This window comes from Malania oleifera, chromosome 5 (genome assembly GCF_029873635.1).
Source record: "Malania oleifera isolate guangnan ecotype guangnan chromosome 5, ASM2987363v1, whole genome shotgun sequence".
Taxonomy (NCBI): domain Eukaryota; kingdom Viridiplantae; phylum Streptophyta; class Magnoliopsida; order Santalales; family Ximeniaceae; genus Malania; species Malania oleifera.
The window spans coordinates 12279597-12301942 of NC_080421.1; the positions used below are offsets into that span (position 1 = coordinate 12279597).

Sequence of the window (22346 nt, forward strand, 5' to 3'; positions counted from 1 at the left end):
CTTAAGGATTACACTATACTTGCTCACTTAAATGGGTAGAGCAGAAGCTATTTACATCCTCTCTTTACAAGGTGAGGAAAACCCCAACTAAATTACTAGGTTGAGCCGAACTAGTCTCACTTACGAGGCTGAGACTCCCCAGTTCAATTTTCGGGTTGAACCGAACCAGTTTCATTTACGGGGTTGAGACTCCCCAGTTCAATTAACGGGCTGAACCCAACCAATACATTAAAATCATATTTGTACATGAAAATGCTTCTGAAAAATACAAGAAGAAATGTACACAATAAAGCTCAAATATATACACTCCAATGATATGAAATATGCTCAAGGAGTAAGGGTGTTTTACTCAAAATAATATTTTCAATCTATGAACAAGATGTATATGATAAGCACATAAAGATTTAAATTCTATAAAACATTTTTTCCGAAAGTATTTATCAACCAAATAAACGGAAGAAACTCAAAGATTTACCCTGAAAATGATTTTCTAAAAGTATGAGTTTTGGTGAGAGCAAATGCACTTTGATAAAATAAAAGCCCAATCAAAATGAATACACTTTTTCAAATGATTTTCAAAAGGTAACAAAAAGTGTCAAGAGAGTATAAAATTTACACCATAAAAGATTTTGTAATAAAAACATGTTTTGGGGGAACTTTGATTAGGATAAAAATTAGAGAGAAAATAGGCTAATCAAAGTTGCTAATTTGAGTTATAAAAGGGGTATATATAGACTCGGGGAAATTTTTGACCGTTGAGGACACACTGAGAATTATTAAAAAAGTTTAATTAATTTTTAACCCTAATTACCCAAGTTAAAAATGAGCAACCCGAGAGTTTCGGGCGCCTGACCTGAAGTTCGGTCGCCTGAATAGACACATGAGAAAAAGCGAGTTTTTAGGGTTCGGTTGCTTGAAATTATGTTTGGATAGCTGAACTGAAGGCGATTTCAAAAGACCATGGTTCGGCCGCCCAGTCTAAAGTTCGGTTTACCAAACTTACATGTTCAGTTTCCCGAGGTGGATTTGAACGTGAAGTTCGAGTGCCCGGGGAAGGTGGAAAGTGACCGCTCAAGGGTTTAGTCACCTGGGGACGCTCAGTTCAATTTGGTTCGGTCGCCCGAACCAAGTCAAACTTGTTGACTAGTTAACCATTCGGTCAGCTGAGGCATTTTCAACATACATAGTTCGGTTGCCCGAAGCCCTTTCGCACTTAAGATTTTGTACTGATTTTTAGCAAAATTATGTGCAGGGATGTAGGGTCAATCTAAGGTATAGGCATTTTAATTTACCCTAAAAAACCTGGCATCGATCGACCGAAGTTCGACCAAAGTCAGCCCTAAGGTCTGTCTACGGTTCTGTCTGAGCTTACATTCGTATCATACAGGATGAATGCAGTTATTACAAACCAAATTAAAAATAAATGCATTACAAATGAAATAAACAAATGTCTTCATTTTCCTTTTGTTCTTCAAGACTCCATGGAACGCGCCAGAATGATGATAAACTTGAAGTTCCTCCTGTATTCCACTTCCCCTTATGTGTGTGTTGCATTATAACCTGTTCAGTCACTAGATTACACACTTAAGTAACACATGTGTTTGTCAGAATCAAAATAGAGATTGGACTCAAAAAGCAAACAGAGACATGAAGCAAGTCCAAGCAATGCTTGAACTTATCAGTAGTAATTGATTTTGTCAAGATGTCTGCTGTGTTTTCAGATGTGTGAACCTTCTCCAATACAAGTTCACCTGAAGTAATCAATTCCGAAACCCCGTGAAACCTTATATAAATATGCTTGGTTATAGCATTGCACACTTGATTCTTTTCCAAGTAAATGAAACTTTGACTATCACAATGCAACACAATTTGACCTTGTTGTATACCTAGCTTCTTGACCAACTGATGGACTATTATGTTGCTTGTCGAACATGATGCCATAACTTGAAGTACCCCATAAGTATCTAAAAATCCATTTGACAGCTTGCCAGTGCTGTCTAAGTCTGGTCTTGTACACACCATGACATACATTAAACTCCTTACGACGCTAGCATAGGGGACCTTTGGCATGTCCCTGATATCATCATTTGTACTTGGACATTCAGCAGTAGATAATTTAAAATGATTCGATAGAGGTGTACATACCAATTGAGCATCAGTCATGCTGAACTTTTCCAACACATTCTCAACATAACTGCCCTGAGATACCCACAACCTCCTTGCAGTTTGTCTTGACAAATCTCCACCCCAAGTATTTTTTTTGGCTGAACCAAGATCCTTCATGTCAAACTATTTATGCAACAGACCCTTTAACTGATTTATATCAATTAAATCCTTCGCAGCTATTAACATGTCATTGACATACAACAATAAGAAAATAAAAGAACCATAATCAAGCTTCTTCACATATACGCAGCAGTCACACTCACATTTTCTGTAGCCTATTTGGATCATATATGAATCAAACCATTTTTACCATTGCCTCGGCGACTATTTCTGTAGTGATCCTAAAAAAATAAAAAAAATTTAAAAAAAATAAAAAATAAAAAAAAATAAATTAAAATTTTAAAAATAAATAAAATAATTTTTTATTAATTAAATAATGTAATATAATAATATAATATTATAGTGATATATATATATATATATATATTATATATCCTGAAGGATGTTGAGATCCTTCAAGAAGAAGAAGACACAAAGAGGCGCCCGCGTCTCCTCCGTCCCCTCTCTCCCACTCTTCTCCATCTTGTCTCCGATATTCAGTCGATTGGAAATCCAAAAATACCGTTGGGCCTTGTTCGCCGCCACCGACACTTCTACTAGAGCGAATCTATTGTGGGAGTGGCGTAGACATATCTCTGGGGGTAAAGGTCAATTCTCAAATTTACCTCAATTTCTCCTAAACCATAAGCCCAATTAACGAACGGAAATTGCCAAGAGATTCACGGGGAGATTCTCTACAATCTAACCGGAGCGGGTTTTCGAATTGGAGCTCCAGGGTACCAATCCTAAATTGGGGGGTAAGTTTAATAATTCAGGCTTTATTAGACTATTTAGGGTATTCAGAGCCTAGAGGAATTTTAGGGAAAGTTACTCTAAGGATGAGTAATGTAGTAAAATTTGAATTTGAAGGTTTCAGGGATTTTGAACACCGTGGGGCATAGGCTGGGGTGTTAGCGGCCTTTTTCAGGAATCAAGTAAGGGGATTAAGTTAAGTCAGTAATTTTATGAAATTTGAATCCATTTAATTGTTATGTTTATATAAATATATTTATTTATTTGAGAATTTAAAGGTTATTTTGAAAACCAACAGTTCGAAATGGATTTTACAAACCTAGGATATATGGTATGGTATTTTTGAATAAAATGAATGGTGGAAAGTTTGTTTATTTATATGGATATGTTAAAATGTGGAAAATTATGTGGCAGATGATTTAATTTGTATGGATTGTTGTATATATGGATTTGGGATTTTGATATACTAGATTGTTTGAGAAATACTGAAATGGTTGTGAAAAATACTGGAACTGCTTGTGAAAAATATAGGACTTTGATTTAACGACCGAAGGCCGGGGTTTTGTTTAAACGGCTTTGAGCCAGGTTGTATTTTTTGGCCGGGGGCCAGGTTTTGGAATAACAAGGAATATATGTGAATTAATGGTTTAAATGGTATTTTCTATTATCTAAATTGCATGATATGCTTTAAGAACTTGGGGACCAGTGTTTTGTGAGCACGGTACTGTTGCTAGTGATTTGTTATGTGGCCGTGTGCGCCCACACCCGTGCTAAGAGGTGTAGTTGGCCTTATCCGATTTGCCTACATGAGGTGAATGCACCCTTTGGATGAGGGCAATCGGACCAGCAGTTGGAGCTGCATATACCCGCGGAGTATGTTAGTGGAGAGTATAGATGACTATTGTCTGGGTGGATCCCTCAGGACATTAATCCAGCTTTCAGACCGCACAACACGTGCCATGGGGAAGTAAATAACGTGTTTATCATAGCGAGTGTCTTATATGCATATCTGTTAATTTATGTGAATACGGTTAATTAATAAGATAACTTTGAGGGCTTGTTGAGAAAGGCGAGTGCCTTAGTAGCAATAATGGTATTAAAGCATAAGGAAGCAACTTGTATGGGCGGGTAATCTTCCCTATCCTCGGCTAATTGTGTGTGAGAGTGTAAAATAAGAATGTTTTCATAAATGTGTTTATCTGCTTAGTGAACTAGTTATTTTCTGTACACTAAATGCATGCTGGTCACACACTGACATTAACTTAATCTTTCCCTTACTAAACTGTGTCTCACCCCTACTTTACAAACTATATTTTCAGGAAATCCTAGAGATCGGGTCTAGCGGGCTAGAGGAGTCAAGCTAGAGGTGTAAATTTATGTAGGTAGTGTGTAGATAGAGATTTTATTTTTGTTTAGTTTTATGGGATGTAATTATGTGAAAATGGATATATTTGTGTATAAAGATAGTTAGAACTCTGGTAATGTAATTTGAGGATTTTATATTTTATTTCTGCTGCGTATATGTGCTTTATATATTATGAATAAGGTATTAGGTACACAGATGTAACTAAAGTAGCACTCCAGGCCCACGTGGGGAGTCAGGGTCATTACAATTTCAGCTCGTAAAGAGACTTCTTCAACTTGCAAACTAGATGCTCTTACCCAGGTTCATTGAATCCCTCTGGTTGTACCATATAAATCTATTCCTCCAAGTCACCATGAAGAAATTTCGTCTTCACATCCATTTGTTCCAAATGTATATCATAATGAGCTACTAACCCCAACACTACCCTGATGGAAGTGTGTCAGACCACAGGTAAAAAGATTTCATCATAATTTATTCCTTTTTTTTTTTAAGTACCCCTATGCCACTAACAATGCCTTGAATTTCTCTCAAACCTTTTCTGAAATTGCTTCCTTCTTCCTATACACCCATTTGCAACCTATTGCCCTTTCCCATTTGGAAGCTCCACCAACTTCCAAGTTTGATTCTTATGCAATGACTCCATTTCCTCAATCATAGCACCCATCCACCTACTTTTCTCCTAGTCGTACACTGCCTTTTGAAAAATAGTTGGATTATTACAATTGATAATGAAAGCATAAGATACTAACTCTTCAAACCCATACCTTGGTGGTGGTCTGATAGTGCATCGGGATCTCCATATAGGAATATTGTCGACTTGTTAGTTTCCCAAGCTCGAACTTCCTACAACTATAAGACCAAGATCATTATCATTGCCCTGAGTTTCTGACTCCATCTACACAACATGTTCATCTCTACTCTAGTTTTCTGGCTCCTATTTCTCTTCATCATCAACTTGAGTACGCTTCACCATAGCTTTCTCATAAAAAACTACATCCCTGCTGATCACCACCTTGTTTTCCATTGGATTCCACAACTTGAACCCCTTTACACCCTTTTGATATCCCAAAAATATGCAGCACCTAAACTTTGCTTCAAGCTTCGATCTCTCCTCACTAGACATGTGCACATAGGCTGGACAACTGAATACCTTCAATCTGAAATAATCTATTGCATTTCTTGTCCATACCTCTTCTGTCACTTTCCCTTCTAGTGATGCCCTTGGTGATCGGTTTTCCAAGAAAGAAGTCATACTAACTACCTCTGCTCAGAAGTTCTTTGGTAGCCCTGCATTAAGCTTGAGACACCAAGCCTTTTCAACTAGAGTTCGATTCATCCTTTTAGCCACACCGTTTTGTTGAGATCTCCGATGAATAGTGAAATGTATCTTAATGCCTTGTTGCTCACAATACTCCATGAACCTAGAATCAACATACTCGGTACCATTGTCTGACCTGAGGCATTTGATTCTCGTCTTCGTCTGGTTTTCCACTTCAATTTTCCACAACTTAAACCTGAAAAACGTATCATACTTGTGCCACATGAAGTATACCCAGACTTTCCATGAGTGGTCGTAAAAAAAACTAACAAAGTAAACATGTCTTCACCATGATGCCACTCTAACAAACCCCCAATCATCAGAATGTATATAGTCAAGAATACCTTTTGTTTTGTGAATAGTTGATTTAAATTGAGCCCTATTTTGCTTTCCAAGAACACAAAATTTGCAAAAATTCAGCTTACATGTTTTCATACCTTTCAAAAGTTTCCTCTTGTGAAATTCTTTCATGCCATGTTCACCTATACGCCCAAGTCGCATATGCCATAAAATGGTTTCATCGAATTCAGAATCGACGGTTGCAGCTCCACCTATAATAGTAGTTCCCTGCAGTGTATAAATATTTTCATCTAACTTTTGTCCTTTCATCACCATCATATTACCTTTACACACCTTCATAATCTCACTTTTGGACTTGTAATTGAATCCATTACAATCCAAAGCGTCAAGTGAAATGAGACTCCTCCGTAGGTCCGGTATGTGTCTTATATTATTCAAGGTTCTCACAACGCCATCAAACATTTTAATTCCAATACTTCCAATGCCAATGATTTTACAAAAGACATTATTGCCAATAAGAACTGAACCTGAATTTACCAACCTGTAAGTGCTAAACCACTCAATATTTGGAGTCATATGGTAAGAACATGTCGAGTCTAGGGTCCATGAGTTCGTGAGGCAATCCAACCCCGATGAAACTGAAAGTACATTACCATCACTGCAAATTGAATTTTCTTCTTGAACTATATTAGCTGATTTTGAAGTTCCTTCATGCTTTTCAACATTTCCTTTCTTCAAATCTGGACACTCAAGTTTAATATTCCCCTTTTTACCGTACTAATAACACCGAATATCCTTTTTCTTCTTGGATTGAGTTCGAGATTTTAGACTAGATCCATTTTTGAATTTTCCTTTCCCATGATCATGGTTACCTTTCACAACAATTCCTTCTCCCTATGCATTATCATCGTAGCTTTTCATCCTTTGATGAGACCCCAACAAAGCACTTGTCACCTCTTCCAAGCTTAGGGTCTCTTTCCCCCGTGTAAGAGTGGTAACTAGGTTCTCATATGTGTGAGTCGCTGGCAAGGAATTCAATAGCATCTTATCATCCTCTTCAAATTTTACATCAACTTGCATTAAATCACTTATGATTTGATTAAATTCATTGATATGTTGCATCAAGTTTGAACCATCCACCATCTTAAGCCAATAAAGACGTTGCTTAAGAAATAATTAGTTAGTAAAGAATTTGGACATGTATCGGCTTTCAAGTTTTTGCCAAACAACCGTAGGAGAATCTTCCTCCATGACATGATAGAGCACTTCATTGGCCAAACACAATCGTATTGTAGCAACAACCTTTGCCTCTAATTCTTTCCAATTAGCCTCATCCATACCTTCCGATTGAACACCATACAAGGCCTTCACCATCCCTTGCTACACAAGCAAATCTTTCACTCTTCTCTGCCATAAGTCGAAGTTTTTGGTTCCATCAAATTTGATAACATCAAATTTTGCAGATGAACTGTCCAATTCCATAACAACAACACTATGATATTAATTGTTGTTAATCAAGTACTATTTGCACAGGGAAATTAAACACAACAATTAGTGAAGAACGAATATGAGACACATACACGCAGTATATCTGAAAGCAAGAACAACAATAAGAAAGATTTACGTGGTTCGGCAATGCCTACATCCACTGGAACAATCGGCAAAGGTTTTCACTATATAAATGTCAAAGAAGACAATACAATACAGTAACCAATGATCTTACTATCTAAATACACTCACACAAGGGTATACATAAAGTTTCCTTTGGAGGTTTCCCCCCAAAACCCAACCAACTTGACGTTCATATTTTTAATTTTGAATTCAGCTTCACTGCGTAGAACAAAATCGTCGACGGTTTCAAAGACCCTACGACAGTTGCTCGGTGAAATAAAATACGAAGAGTATAAAATCTAGAAATCTGTCAAATCATCAATGGTTTTAGGAAAACCGTCAACAATTTTCCCAGATTGCTGATATTAACTATGTTCTCCTCCTTGTATATGTCAGCCGCTTCACGAATTAAGCCACCAAAAACAACAATTCAAATCATCAACATAAACAGCAATTATAGAAAATCTAGATTTTGATCTTTTAATAAAAATGCATGGACAAATTGGATCATTTGTGAATCCTTCTTTCACGAGGTTCTCACTTAATCGATTGTACCACATGCGTCCATATTGTTTTAATCCATATAAAGAACTTTGAAGTTTAATTGAATATAAATGTTTTGCTTCAGGAAATTTAAATCCTTCAGGGAATTTCATATAAATTTCATTATCCAACGATCCATATAGGTATGTTATTACTATGTCCATAAGACGCATGCTTAATTGTTCAGCTACTGTTAGCCCAATTAAGAATCTGAAAGTGATTCCATCCATTATAGGAGAATATGTTTCATTATAATCAATTCTGGGTTTCTGTGAGAAACTTTGTGCAACAAGCCTTGCTTTATATTGAGTAATTTCATTATTTTCATTTCACTTGCACACAAATACTCATTTGTATCCAACAGGTTGGACATTTTCTGGTGTCTAGACTATAGGTCCAAAATCTTCTCTTTTTAATAGAGAGTTTATTTTTGATGTGATAGCCTCTTTCCATTTTGGCCAATCACTTCTATATCAACATTCATTAATAGATTTAGATTTAGGATCCTCATTACTTCTGGCAATGTCAGTAGCTACTATACATGCAAATGTGTTGTTGACAACAATTTTATTTCTATCCCACATTTCTCATATGTAATGAATTGGTACCTGTCCCTTTTCAAGGGATGTCTCTTCAAGAGATTTCATAATAGGGATTTCATTTTTAGGAGAAAAGGGTTTGTGAATGTCGAATGAATTATCCACCTCTGTAACCTCTTCTGGAGTATTTAAAATTTTCAATTTTCTCCTTTTGTGAGTTTTATCTTTTGCACCAACAGGCCTTCCACGCTTAACGTGCGGTTTAGGTTCATTAGCTGGCAATTGTCCTTTAGGGATATCAATACGTGTTGGAATATTTGTAGTAGGTATATGAGATTTTAATATGACCTTAGTATCTGCAAAAGAATATGATAATTGATTTACAACCCCTTACAAATGTATAATCTTCTAAACTTCAAGTTCACTTTGATTTGTGCGGTAATCTAAATGAGATAAACTCATGGCATTCCATGTGATTTCATGTCGTGCTTTAAACACTGATTTTACTTCCCCTAATGTAGGGAATATTGCTTCATCAAAATGACAATCTTTAAACTATGCTTTAAACAAATCCCCTATTAATGGTTCAAGATATCTAATAATAAAAGGAGAATTAAAACCAACATAGATACCAATCTTACATTAAGGACCCATTTTAGTTATTCGAGGAGGGGCAATAGGAACGTATACTGCACAATCAAAAGTTCCTAAATAAGAAATATCAGGTTGTTGACCAGAAACTAATTGCATGGGTGAAAGATTATTGTAAGTAGTTGACCTTATACAAACTAAATATGCAGCATGAAGAATTGCATGTCCCCAAACAGATAAATGCAACTCGTTATCATAAACATAGGTCTAACAATGAGTTGAAGTTTCTTAATAAAAGATTCAGTTAAACCATTTTGTGTATGGGTATAAGCAATAGGATGCTCAACATCTATTCCAAGTTGCATGCCATAGTTATCAAAAGTTTGGGATGTAAATTCACGAGCATTATCCAAATGAATTGATTTAATTGGATAATCGGAAAAATGAGCTCCTAATCTAGTCAGTTGAGAAAGAAGTTTAGCAAATGCAATATTACGAGTAGAAAATAGAGAAATATGTGACCATCTAGTAGATATATCAATTAAGACTATGAAATATCTAAATGGTTCTAATGGTTGATGTATTGGTCCATATATATATCATTATGAATTCCCTGTAAGAAACTGGGAGATTCAAAACTTACTTTTGAAATAAATGGTTTGACAATTAATTTTTCTTGAGAGCAAGCAATACACATGAAATCATTTGATACAAGAATCTTATGGTTCTTTAGTGGATGTCCATGTGAATTCTCAATGATTCTTTGCTTCATTACATTTTCACGATGTCCAAGGCGATCATGCCAAAGTGTAAATAACTTTGGGTCATTATACTTCTGGTGTAAGACATTATATGGTTCAACTGCTTTAATCTTGGTATAATACAATCCAGAATGTAAAGTTGACATTTTTTATAACATTTTCTTCCTAGAAACAATAGAATCAATATAAAGGAATTATTTACTGCTTTCATTTGTAGTTTCAATGTGATATTCATTGAGTCTTAAATATTTAAAGGTTAACAGAGTTCTTCTGGATTTGTTAGAATATAAAACTTTATCAATTTGTAATAAAGACCATAGGGTAACTTTATATTAGAGCCTTCAATCAAATTTGTAGAACCAGACATTTTATTAATATTTGTTGAAGATATATTCAACTAATGGAAATATTTCTTATCTCAAATAATTGTGTGTGTTGTAGCACTGTCAGTTAAACAAATTTCTTCCAAATACATCTTATAATCGATCAAAGCTTTAAGACAATTCACACTACAACACATATTTATAAAACCCATTATTATGATTGATCATAACAACAATAAATACGATAATTTATTGATTAAAATTAAAATATAATATTGCTTACTATATATCATAAAATATTACATCATTATTTTCATCTTGATTTACAAGTAAATCAGAAACATCAAGATAATCAGAGTTGGATGGTCCAACATTAAGATTTATTGGAATAACATTATTAGCAAAATTTGTTTTGACTTTTTTACTCATTTCCTTTTCTTCTATAGAGGTTTGGTATAGATCTACCAAGTGTCTAGGCGTATAACAGGTACGTGACCAATGACTGTTGGAATTGGTGTATTCCCAAAAAGGGCGGGGGGTGAATTAGAATTTTAAACTTTTCTCCTAAGTTAAGTCAGAAGTCAATGTGATTTGGTAACCTAAGGTCTTTCTATACAATCCCAAATGCGTAGATAATATAAGATGTGGAAATTTAAATCATGCGCATCATTCACATAATAACATACATGTGCGGTAAATATAAAGTGCGGAAATATAAACAGACACACGATATGTTATCGGGGTTCAGCCAATTGTGCCTACGTCCCCGCCTTGGCTACACTAACACAATGATTACACTATAAGCTCACTTAACGGGTGGAACGACACCATTTACAACCAGGTCAATTAAAGGGGCTGACCTCAACCAACACGCCTTACCACGATGACGCACCTAGCTTTCCTAACTGGGTCTAAGCCAATCTAGGACTATTCAACAGGGCTAGTCTCCCTCTTCAGGCTTGCGCCTGGAATACAACCAATGTGTATAAAATTTGTACACGCAAATACACTTCTTACACGAGCATGTATGTGTACCAGTACAACTCAATATAATCAATGCACCTCAATGATGTAAGAGCTATAAGCTCGGTGCTCTACGTGTGCAATCAACACTCATTATTATGGATAATCTGAAATATGCACAAGAGTGTATAAACAGGATTTTCTTTGAAACACAATATAAAATATCTCAATGCAGGCTTAGGGTTTCAAAGATGCCAATCAAAGTATTCAAACAACCTCAAAAATATTTTCTCAAATGTATCTAGTACAAGAGTTGTTTGAAATCTAGTTTTGTAGAATATTTTGCACACAAAAATAAAGTTATAGGAATCTTGCAATGACAATGCAAAAATCCTTAAGCTTATGAGTTTATCCCAATACAAGATTTCATCAATAAAATTTGTGGGATAAACTATGCCAAACTTCCCAAAATTAATATCAAATATTCAAGCAAGACAATGAGAGTATTAGCAATACCTAATAAGCACTAGCACACAAAATATACTCACAATGTTAAGATGTATCAAGGGAATGAATATATAAGAGTATTTGGAGTGGAATAGGAAAAAATAGGTTTTTGAGATTCAGATGATATTTGCTAATTGTTTTGCTAATCTCATACTAATTATTCCAAATGAGGGGGTATATATAGACTTCCCCAAAAATATAACCGTTTAGGACATATATGGAATAATTATAAAAATTTTAATATATTTTAACCAATTTAATCCCTTTTAAAAATATTAACCACGGTAAAAATAATGGGGCAACCCTAGAGCACCGGTCGACCGAAGGAATTTCAGTTGACTGAGCTGTGCATGGTTCAGTCGATCGGGAACAAATTGAACTGCAAGTTCGGTTAATCGGACATCGAGGTCCAAGGGTGATTTTTTTTATTTAGCTCGATTCGATCAACCAGGAACCAAATGAACTAACAAGTTCGGTCGACCAGATCGTTGAGTTCCACACGTGAGAACTCGGTCGACCAGGTGGTTGGCATGCAATTTTGGCACGGTCGACCATATGGTCAAAGTGTTGACTCCAAGGGAGTTTGGTCGACCGGATATAAATGAACTGACAAGTTCGGTCAACCGGGCCGTGGTCAAACTGTTGACCCGGCACCGGTTTGGTCGATCGGGAGGATTTTGAACTTGGGAGTACAGTCGACCGAACATGTAATTTTCATACATTTCGGTTCTTTTCAATTTGTGCAATCACCCTATTCAAATGACCATACATATATATATGTATGTGTGAGTGTCCTAAGGTCATTCTAGGTCTTTTTCAAGACACTGAAAAAATCCGGTGTCGGTCGACCGAAGGGTGTTCCCTAAGGTCCATCTATGGTCATGATTTTGTGTAGGACCTAGAGTCGTTCTAAGGTCTTTGAGTTTTGTAGTTTCTACATGCATGATATGCATTAAATATTACGGACCTTTCCTATGTTACTATTACAGACCCAAATGAATAATAACGAATTACAATATAAATGATCTTCAGGGTCTTCATTTTCCTCCAGGTCTCTGAGTGCCATCATATGATGTTGCCAAGATAAACCTGCACATTAACTCGTCAAACATTAAATACCTGAGTATTTTTCATAATCAAAACAGGGTATGACTCATAGGGTCAATAATGACCTTTTCCTCTGCATCTATAACATTCAGTTTCATGCTGCCTAGGTCACTGATTTTGATCATTAACCTGATTATGGGGATCATCCCTCTTTTGGGGGTTATCCCTCTTTTGGGAGATTGCAGCTTCACGTTGATGCTAGTGATTATTTCGACAATGGCCACTACCATGCCCACGGCCATGCTTGTGGCCTCGTCCTTGACCACGAGATGTATTCATATTTACTTCAGGGAATGGGGTCGAACCAATTGGACGAGTTTGGTGATTTTTCAAAAAAAGCTCGTTATTTTACTCAACGACAAGAAGACATAATATAAGTTCAAAAAATTTAGTTAATTTTCTCTCCATATATTGCTATTATTGGAGCACATTAGTGGAATGGAAAGTAAAAGTTTTTTTAGCATGTCTTCATTAGTAATATTTTCATCACATAATTTTAATTTCGAGCTAATCTTATGCATAGTTGAGTTATACTTGCTGACTGTTTTAAAGTCTTACAATCTCACGTGCAACCATCCATATCGAGCTTTTGGTAAAATCATAGTTTTTTGGTAGTCAAATCTATCATTTAAATTTTTCCATATGATAAGTAGGTCTTTAACAGTGATGTATTCAGTATTTAATTTTTCATTTAAATGATGATAGAGGAAGAACATAACTTTTGCGCGATCCTGCAAGGATGCGGTATTTCCATCTAAAATAATATTTCCCAAGTTCATTACATTTAGATGGATATCAACATTCAGAATCCATGATAAATAATTGTTACCTTTCATATCAAAGGGAACAAATTCAACTTTGCTTATGTTCGACATCTAAAAAAATTAACAATAATAAGGCAATTTAAAAAACAAAATATAAGAATTGAAATAAAACTGAGATAATAATATAATATTATTTTCACCATTTCGGGGTACTTAAATATGTATCTTCAGGAACATTATATTATTTTTCTCAATTTGTACTATTCAGAAGTATGATTCCAATTTATAATATTAAATTTGGTACTAATTTACCACATATTCCGAAGGTTAAATATACTACCTTATTTGAAAGATAAACTCCTCTTTAAGAGGTTGATTTAAATATCTATTCGGGAGGTTAAAAATATACTCTTTTCCGAAGGTAAATATTTGCTATCTCTTCTCGAGATTATATATATAGTCTCTTAAGGAGGTCTATCTCTTCGAAAGATTAAATATATATACGAAAGATTTAAATGTATAGCCTCTTTAGGAGGATTATCTCTTTGAGAGATTTAACTATATAGCCTATTCAGGAGGATTATATTACCATCTCTTCTGGAGATTGATACTCTTTAAACTTTAAAAGACATATTATCTTCTAAAGAATATTATATTCCTGTGGAGTAAAACTTATAATAAATAAATAAATTAAATAAGAATTAAAGAAATAACTCAGTTGGTTAGAACATTGTGCTGATAATGTGTTATAAAAGACGTAAGAAAATAAATAGAGATGATATAGATAATTACGTGATTCGGTTATGCCTACTCCACGGGTGGATGTGATAAAAAATTTCACTATCTCGAGAGAGATTACAATATGATTTGGAATCGGTCATTGTACAAAATATTTTCGACCTTGTACATGATATCTCTTTTCTCTTTATCTCTCCCCTTCTGTCTATATACCCTACTTACTTTAAGCATGCAAGTGTGTATACAAGTATGCAATGTGTGTTTCAAATATGAGGGATAGGGTGTCATTTTATAGGGCAATATAGATAATAAGATATTTATTGAGATGGAAAAATCGAAATGGTGGAAGGTAAGGTGATTCATATTTTCATAACATAATCTACAATATTTTTTAGTAGATAACTAAATTGCAAGGACTACACACGCATATACATAAAATTAAAAAAATAATAAAATAAAATAAAGTAAAATTCATCATTTAATTTTGTCATATTCTCTATTCCAACTCTCTTATCACCAAATTTAATATGAAATTATTATCTCGTATTATTTATTTTATTTTTTTAAGACCCTCATCCATGGACTCTCAACCTCCCATGGACCTCTTGATTGGTAATGAAATATGGGGTCCAATCTTCTGTGCTGACGTGGCAGACATTCATTGGTTGGCCAAGATGGGAGATGGGACCCATATCCAACACAAAGTGAAAATATCTGTGGGAAAGAAGATAAACAAAAAACTAAAAACCGCCAATTCGTTGCCTCTCCTTGGTTCAGTCTCTGAACTTTGATGAGAGTCCGGTGACGATCTCCTCCAGTAATGGGCGCTCTAAACCCAACTAAAGCCCCTATACCACCTCTACCAAAACCCCTTCTCGTCCCCAAGTCTCCTTTTCTTCATTCAACGTTTAAACCCCATCATCCTTTTCTCTACACTGCCCAAATTTGCAGTACATACAACAAGCGGAGCCTGTCCTTCAGCGTATGCTCTAAGGTGACGAAAACGTCTCAAGATAACAGCACAAGTAAGGAGATAACAAAGAAGATTGTGGTTTCGGAGTATGCGCCGTCGGTGTCGGAGGATGGTGGGGTGCCCGGGAATGGGGGAAGGCCGGCAAAGCCGCGGAGTGCAACCGTGGTTTTGGGTTTGGTGAAGAGGTTTCCCAGAAGGGTTTTGGCAGTTTTGGCTAATTTGCGTTTGGCTATTGGAGAGATGTTCGCTATTGCCGGCTTGATGGCGCTGGGTATGTTTGCCTCCCCTTTCCTGTTCAAGGCTTTCCGTTCCTGAATTTTTGAAATGGGTATTGCTTATTTAAGTTTGATTAAAATCACAGAACACGTAATTATTACAGATATAGTTGGTTTTACTTAGCTTAGTTAGTTTCATTTTTTCAGTTTAGTTTGTTTTCTGTTATTTCTGTTTCTTCCTTTCTGTTTCTTTCTTTCTTCTATTCTTGGGTTATATATACAGAGATCTCAGATTGTACAAGGTCGGTAAAATGAGAGAATTTTTTGGCTTTGTCTTTAATCTTCTCCTTCCTCTTGTTACTCTCTCATTACTCTGTTTCATGGTATCAGAGCAGATATCTTTAGAGTCTGCTGCAATGTCCATTCTGTCTGCCTCTGCATCTGTTTCTATGTCTAACACAAGTGTAGAGAGCAGTCCATACCATTTACAGAATGGTGATTCACCTGGTGCAATGTTGGTGTCCAATGTATTCACTGGTGAGAATTATCATACATGGAGCAGGTCCATGATGATGGCCTTGAAGGCGAAAAACAAAACTGGCTTTGTAGATGGATCAATTGTTCGACCAGTCTCAAGTCTCAACAGATCCTTCGAATGCATTATGGGAAAGATGCAACAATATGGTATGTTCTTGGATTATCAGTTCCGTGTCAAGAGAAATTGGGGCTAGTATCATTTGTTCACACACTGCAAAAGATATGTGGAAAGATCTCAAGAATAGGTTCACACAGGGAAATGGGCCTAGAATTTTTCAACTTCAAAAAGATCTATCAATGCTGGTTCAAGAAAATATGTCGGTAAGAGATTACTATACGAAATTCAAGTCTTTGTGGGATGAAGTGGCTGATTACAATTAAATTCCCACCTGTTCTTGTGGTATTTTAAGAACCTGCACATGTGATGCCATTCGGCAGTTCTTGAAATATCAAGATAGACAACTTATTCAATTCTTGATGGGATTGAATGAATGCTTCTCATGTTAGAGGTCAGATTTTGATGATGGGACCACTACCAGAGATCAACAAAGTATTTTCTTTAATGGTTCAAGAAGAGAAACAAAGGGAAATTAGCAGAATTGGTGCAATTGACACTGTGGCCTTTATGAGTAAAATGCAAGGCTCAAATCCTTCAGGCCAAAGATTTGTTTCTGGAAATCAACAGCAAAGGAGAACCAAATTGTTTTGTACCCACTGTGGGTTAAATAATCACATGGTTGATAAATGCTACAAAGTACATGGCTATCCTCCAGGACTCAAATTTAATAACTCTCGGTAGAAAGGAAAGTCTTTATCAGCAAACCAATTCACGAGCAACCTCTTGATACAACCTTTGAGTCTTCTAATCAATTACCTTTCTCTCATGAGGACTGTCAGAAATTGTTAGCTTTAATCCACTCACAATCTAATGAAACCATCACTCATTAAGCAGCCAATATTGTTTCTAACATTCCTTCACAAAATACTCAAGGTTTGATCCTTTCCAGTTTTCCTTCGAGTCATTTAGCATCTTCTTCAATATCTCAAAATAATTGGATTGTAGACATTGGTGCTACAGACCATATAATTCATTCCATTGATATCTTTACTTCCATAACAAAGTCTTTAAACACTTCTGTTATGCTTCCAAATGGTAACAATGTACCAGTCACTCATCTTGGAATAGTTAAATTGTCTGAAAGATTAATTCTCAAAGATGTACTTTGTGTACCATCTTTCTCATATAATTTGCTTTCGGTTAGCAAGCTTACTTTATCTCAGAAATTCGCTTTTATATTCTTACCTGATGTTTGTTTTATTTAGGAATTTACCCCATGGAGGATGATTGGGATTGCTAGAAAATCTGCTAGGCTATACATCTTGCAACAATCAGGTGCTTATGCTTTTGAGTTTCCACAAAAATCAACTACTGTGAACTTTGTCACAAATTCCAAAATCTGGCATAGTAGGTTAGGACATCCTTCCATGTCTCGATTGTATCATCTTTCAAAGAACGTACCAGATATTAGTTTTTCAGACAAAATTGATGGATATTGTACAATTTGTCCTTTGGCCAAACATAAAAGGCTCCCTTTTGAGATTCATTCATATAATAAAAGTTCTTCTTTCAATCTTATTCATGCTGATATATGGGGACCTTTTTCTGTTTCAACTCATAATGGTTCTAGCTACTTCCTTACCATAGTGGATGATCATTCTAGATTTACTTGGACCTACGTAAGGAAAACAAAATCTGAAGTTAAAAATATTCTCATTGCCTTTTACAATCTGGTTGAAACACAATTTGGCACAAAAATAAAATGCCTAAGATTTGACAATGGTTTAGAATTCAAAATGACTAATTTTTTTTCTTCAAAAGGAATTTTACATCAAGTGTCACGTGTAGAGTCACCTCAGCAAAATTCTATAGTTGAAAGAAAAAACCAACATATTTTAAATGTAGCAAGAACTTTAAAATTTCAATCCAATATACCTTTGATTTTTTGGGGAGAATATATACTTGCTGTAACATATCTTATTAATAGAATTCCATCTTTAATTTTGAATAACAAGTCTCCATATGAAGTTTTGTACAATTCAGTTCTAGCATATCATCATTTAAAGGTTTTTGGGTGTTTATGTTATGCATCAACTCTTGCCAAAAACAGATCCAAATTTTCCCCAAGAGCAAGAAAATGTATGTTTGTAGGATATCCTTTTGGTATAAAAGGTTACAAACTTTATGATTTGGAACAAAAAAATTTTTTCATCTCAAGAGATGTCATATTTCATGAATCCATATTCCCTTTTTCATCTCCTTTGTATAAATGTTCTATGACTGAAAATTCATCTCAGTCAAATCTCATTTCAGAAAATTCTATTTCAGTTCTTCCTAAACTAGTTCCATATTACAATGAAAATGTCATCTATCCTGAACCATTGCAATCAGAACTTCCTTCTCATGATCCAGTTATTCCAACTTCTTCAGCTTTACCTTGACATGATACAAATCAATTTCCCATTTTCCCCCTTTGAGAAAATCAACTCGATAGCATAGAATGCCTGGTTACCTGCAACATTATCATTGCAACTTGGGCTACTTAGCTGCTTATGCTTCTCAATCATCTAACAGGGATCCTGCTATTAATCCAGGTACTAAATATAGCATATCTGATGTTCTTTCTTATTCCAAATTATCTAAATTTCATAAAGCTTTCTCTGCTGCTATTTCTTCTGATTTAGAACCTTCATTTTATCACCAAGCTGTCCAGCATGCTCATTGGATAGCTGCTATGTCTGCAGAATTTCCTGCATTAGAAATGAATGACACTTCGGTTCTCACACCATTACCACCTCATAAAACTCCTATAGGTTGTAAGTGGGTATATAAAATAAAATAAAATTCTGATGGTTCTATAGAGAGATACAAGGCAAGACTTGTTGCTAAAGGGTATACTCAAATGGAAGGCTTAGATTTTTTGAGACTTTCTCACCTGTTGCAAAGATGGTTACTGTGAGGTGTGTTCTGTCACTTGCCGCAATATACAATTGGCATATTTTTCATCTAGATGTTAATAATGCTTTTTTATATGGAGAATTAGATGAAGTTTTTATGAAGCCTCTTCCAGGTTATCTTAGAAAGGGGGACATAAGATGTTAATAATGCTTTTTTATATGGAGAATTAGATGAAGTTTTTATGAAGCTTCTTCCAGGTTATCTTAGAAAGGGGGACACAAGAGTATGTAAATTGCAAAGGTCTCTATATGGCTTGAAGCAAGCTTCAAGACAGTGGAATTCCAAGTTTACTTCAGTGCTGTTTACCATGGGTTTTTCACAATCAAAGGCTGACTATTCATTGTTTACTAAGAAAGAAGGTAGCACTTTTGTTGCCCTGTTGTTGTATGTCGATGATATACTACTAGCTAGTAGTGATATAGCTGCCATTGAGACTGTTAAAAGATCTCCGAGTGCTGAGTTTCAGTTGAAGGATTTGGGGTCGGCAAAGTTCTTTCTTGGTATGGAAATGGCTCGATCGCAGAAGGGCATGGTCTCAAAGAAAACATTGTTTAGAGCTTATTTCAGACTCTTGTTTACTTGCTGCTAAACCAGTTTCTTTTCCTATGGATTACTCATACAAAGTTATCTAAAGATGATGGTACATTAGTGGATGATGTTTCAGCTTACAAAAGGCTAATTGGCAAGTTATTATACTTGACTCACACCAGGCCTGATATTACATTTGCAGTACATCACTTTAGTCAATTCCTAGATGGTCCTCCAATGCCACATTTACAAGCTGCTATAGGAATCTTGAGATATCTCAAATCTGCTCCTGGACAGGGCTTATTTTTCCCATCCTCATCAAAGGTTCACATCAAAGCTTTCTCAGATTCAGATTGGGCTAGCTGTATGGATACTCTCAGATCAATAAGTGGTTATTGTATATTCATTGGAGATTCTCTTGTTTCATGGAAGTCTAAGAAACAGCACACGATATCAAGATCTTCAGCCGAGGCTGAATATAGATCAATGGCCTTCTCAGTTTGTGAAATCATCTGGCTCAAAGCTTTACTTGCTGACTTGCATCAACATCACCCCTAACAAGCTCTCTTATTCTGTAATAACCAAGCAGCTCTTCACATAGCAGCCAATCCAGTCTATCATGAATGTACTGAATATATTGAAATAGACTGCCATTTGGTGCGTGAGAAATTACAAGAGGGTCTGATCACTACTTTGCATGTATCTTCTGTTCATCAAGTTGCAGTTTTAATGACTAAACCTTTGGGTTCTAAGTCGTTTAAAGTTCTTTTGTCCAAGATGAATGTGCATAACATATACACATCATCTTGAGGGGGACTATTACAGATATAGTTGGTTTTACTTAGTTTAGTTAGTTTCATTTTTTTTCAGTTTAGTTTGTTTTCTGTTATTTATGTTTCTTCCTTTCTGTTTCTTTCTTTCTTCTATTCTCTGGTTATATATACAGAGATCTCAGATTGTACAAGGCAGATAAAATGAGAGAATTCTTTGGCTTTGTCTTTAATCTTCTCCATCCTCTCGTTACTCTCTCATTACTCTTTCAGTTTGCATTACTTCGCTACTATGATGACAGGTTCAATTGCAGGACTTAAAAAATAAAATAAAATCTCTGAAAGTGTTTTGATAGTCCAGCAAATTAACCCATTGTATTAGTTGACTTAGTTTAATTAATTTGATGGGCATTAAACAAGTTAACTTTTGGCCCCGTTCTGTTGAGTGCATTTTTTTTTTTTTTTTTGTGGAAAATAGTTTTCCATTTTCCTTTGCTGGAATCACACTGAGGGAAAAATACATTTTATCTGAAACATATTTTCCATTTAAGAGTAGGAAACTACTTTCACAATGAAAGAAAAAAAAAAACGAAGAATAGACATTACATTTTTCTGGGAAACAGTTTCTTTTGAATTGAATTTTCCTTCTAATTTAAAATTATGGCAGCTAAATTTGTTATGTTTGAAGTTTTCGTTTCATTATGTCATGACTCTTCCTGTTGTTGTTTTGCACTAAGTATTCTTTTGTAAAGGTGGAATTTGTTTCTACCACTCTTCTTCCCCTTGCCTTCCTGGAAGGAAATGAAGTATAACCATACTTGTAAGCATAGAAATGCAAATAAGTATCGTCTTATCACTTGAATCGACAATGGCTTATCTTTTACTGCACAGAAAAAGAAGCTTGTAATGGCACTCTAGTTTCCACCTGTTTTAGGATTCCATTTTGTTTTTTCTTTACCTCTGTATATTTCAGCAGCCAGATTGAGAATTGGCAAAATAACTTCACTGCAGACTTAGTCATATTGCACTTGCTATTCTGAGTTTAGAAGTTGGAGGAGAATTGTGTTAGGTACTTAGGTGCTATACAATTTTTTGATAAATCTTATAGCATGAATACCAAGCAATTCTTGCCAAGACGGAATAGCTAGAACTGCCACAAATTTGTCTTGGTTTCTAATAATTGATTTGCTTTCTTAATTGTGAAGTGAAAATGTCAATTTTCACGGCCTTTGGATTTCAGAAATGAGATCTTAGTAAGTGATGCTTGATCACTCAATTTTCTAATTCACCACATTAACTAGGTTTGCATGTTGAATCCATTGGTGTTACTAAATCATTAAAATAAGATTTCTTCTAAATTCAGCTCCGTCTTAGAACAACCATTATTTAGCTATGGGAAAAGATTTATGGCTCATTCCCCTTCTCTTCCTCTTTGTCTCCATTTGGAGTTTGAATTTTCTGACATTGTACCCAAGTAACCGAGTAGAAGTTGGTCTTGTTTGTATTCATTGGTTTTGCAGGGACTGTCATTGATCAAGGTGAGGCTCCGGATTACTATTTCCAAAAATACCCTGAAGATAATCCTGCCTTGGGATTCTTCACTTGGAGGTGGGTTCTTACCCTTGGGTTTGATCATATGTTCTCATCACCTGTCTTCCTTGGACTGCTGGTTCTCCTGGCTGCTTCCCTGATGGCCTGTACTTATACAACTCAAATCCCCTTGGTTAAGGTTGCAAGAAGGTATGATATTTTCTGGTAAATCATGTTCTCTTTAGCTGCTGATGAATTGGAAAAATATTTTTATAATGAAATTACTTTGATCCTGCAGATGGACTTTCTTGTACTCTGCTGATGACAT

The 22346-nt window shown here is 35.4% G+C and overlaps 1 protein-coding gene across 1 annotated transcript in view; it reads left to right on the plus strand.

Annotated features, from left to right (window-relative positions):
* The first annotated feature begins 15179 nt into the window (after positions 1-15179).
* LOC131155248 (cytochrome c biogenesis protein CCS1, chloroplastic) overlaps positions 15180-22346 on the plus strand; it is a 19510-nt gene continuing 12343 nt past the window's right edge. The window contains exons 1-3 of the mRNA XM_058108247.1: positions 15180-15693; positions 22009-22228; positions 22317-22346. The exon at positions 22317-22346 is cut by the window's right edge and continues 82 nt beyond it. Of these exons, the coding sequence (XP_057964230.1) occupies positions 15270-15693; positions 22009-22228; positions 22317-22346 (674 nt within the window). The 5' untranslated portion in view covers positions 15180-15269. The remainder of the gene's footprint in view (positions 15694-22008; positions 22229-22316) is intronic.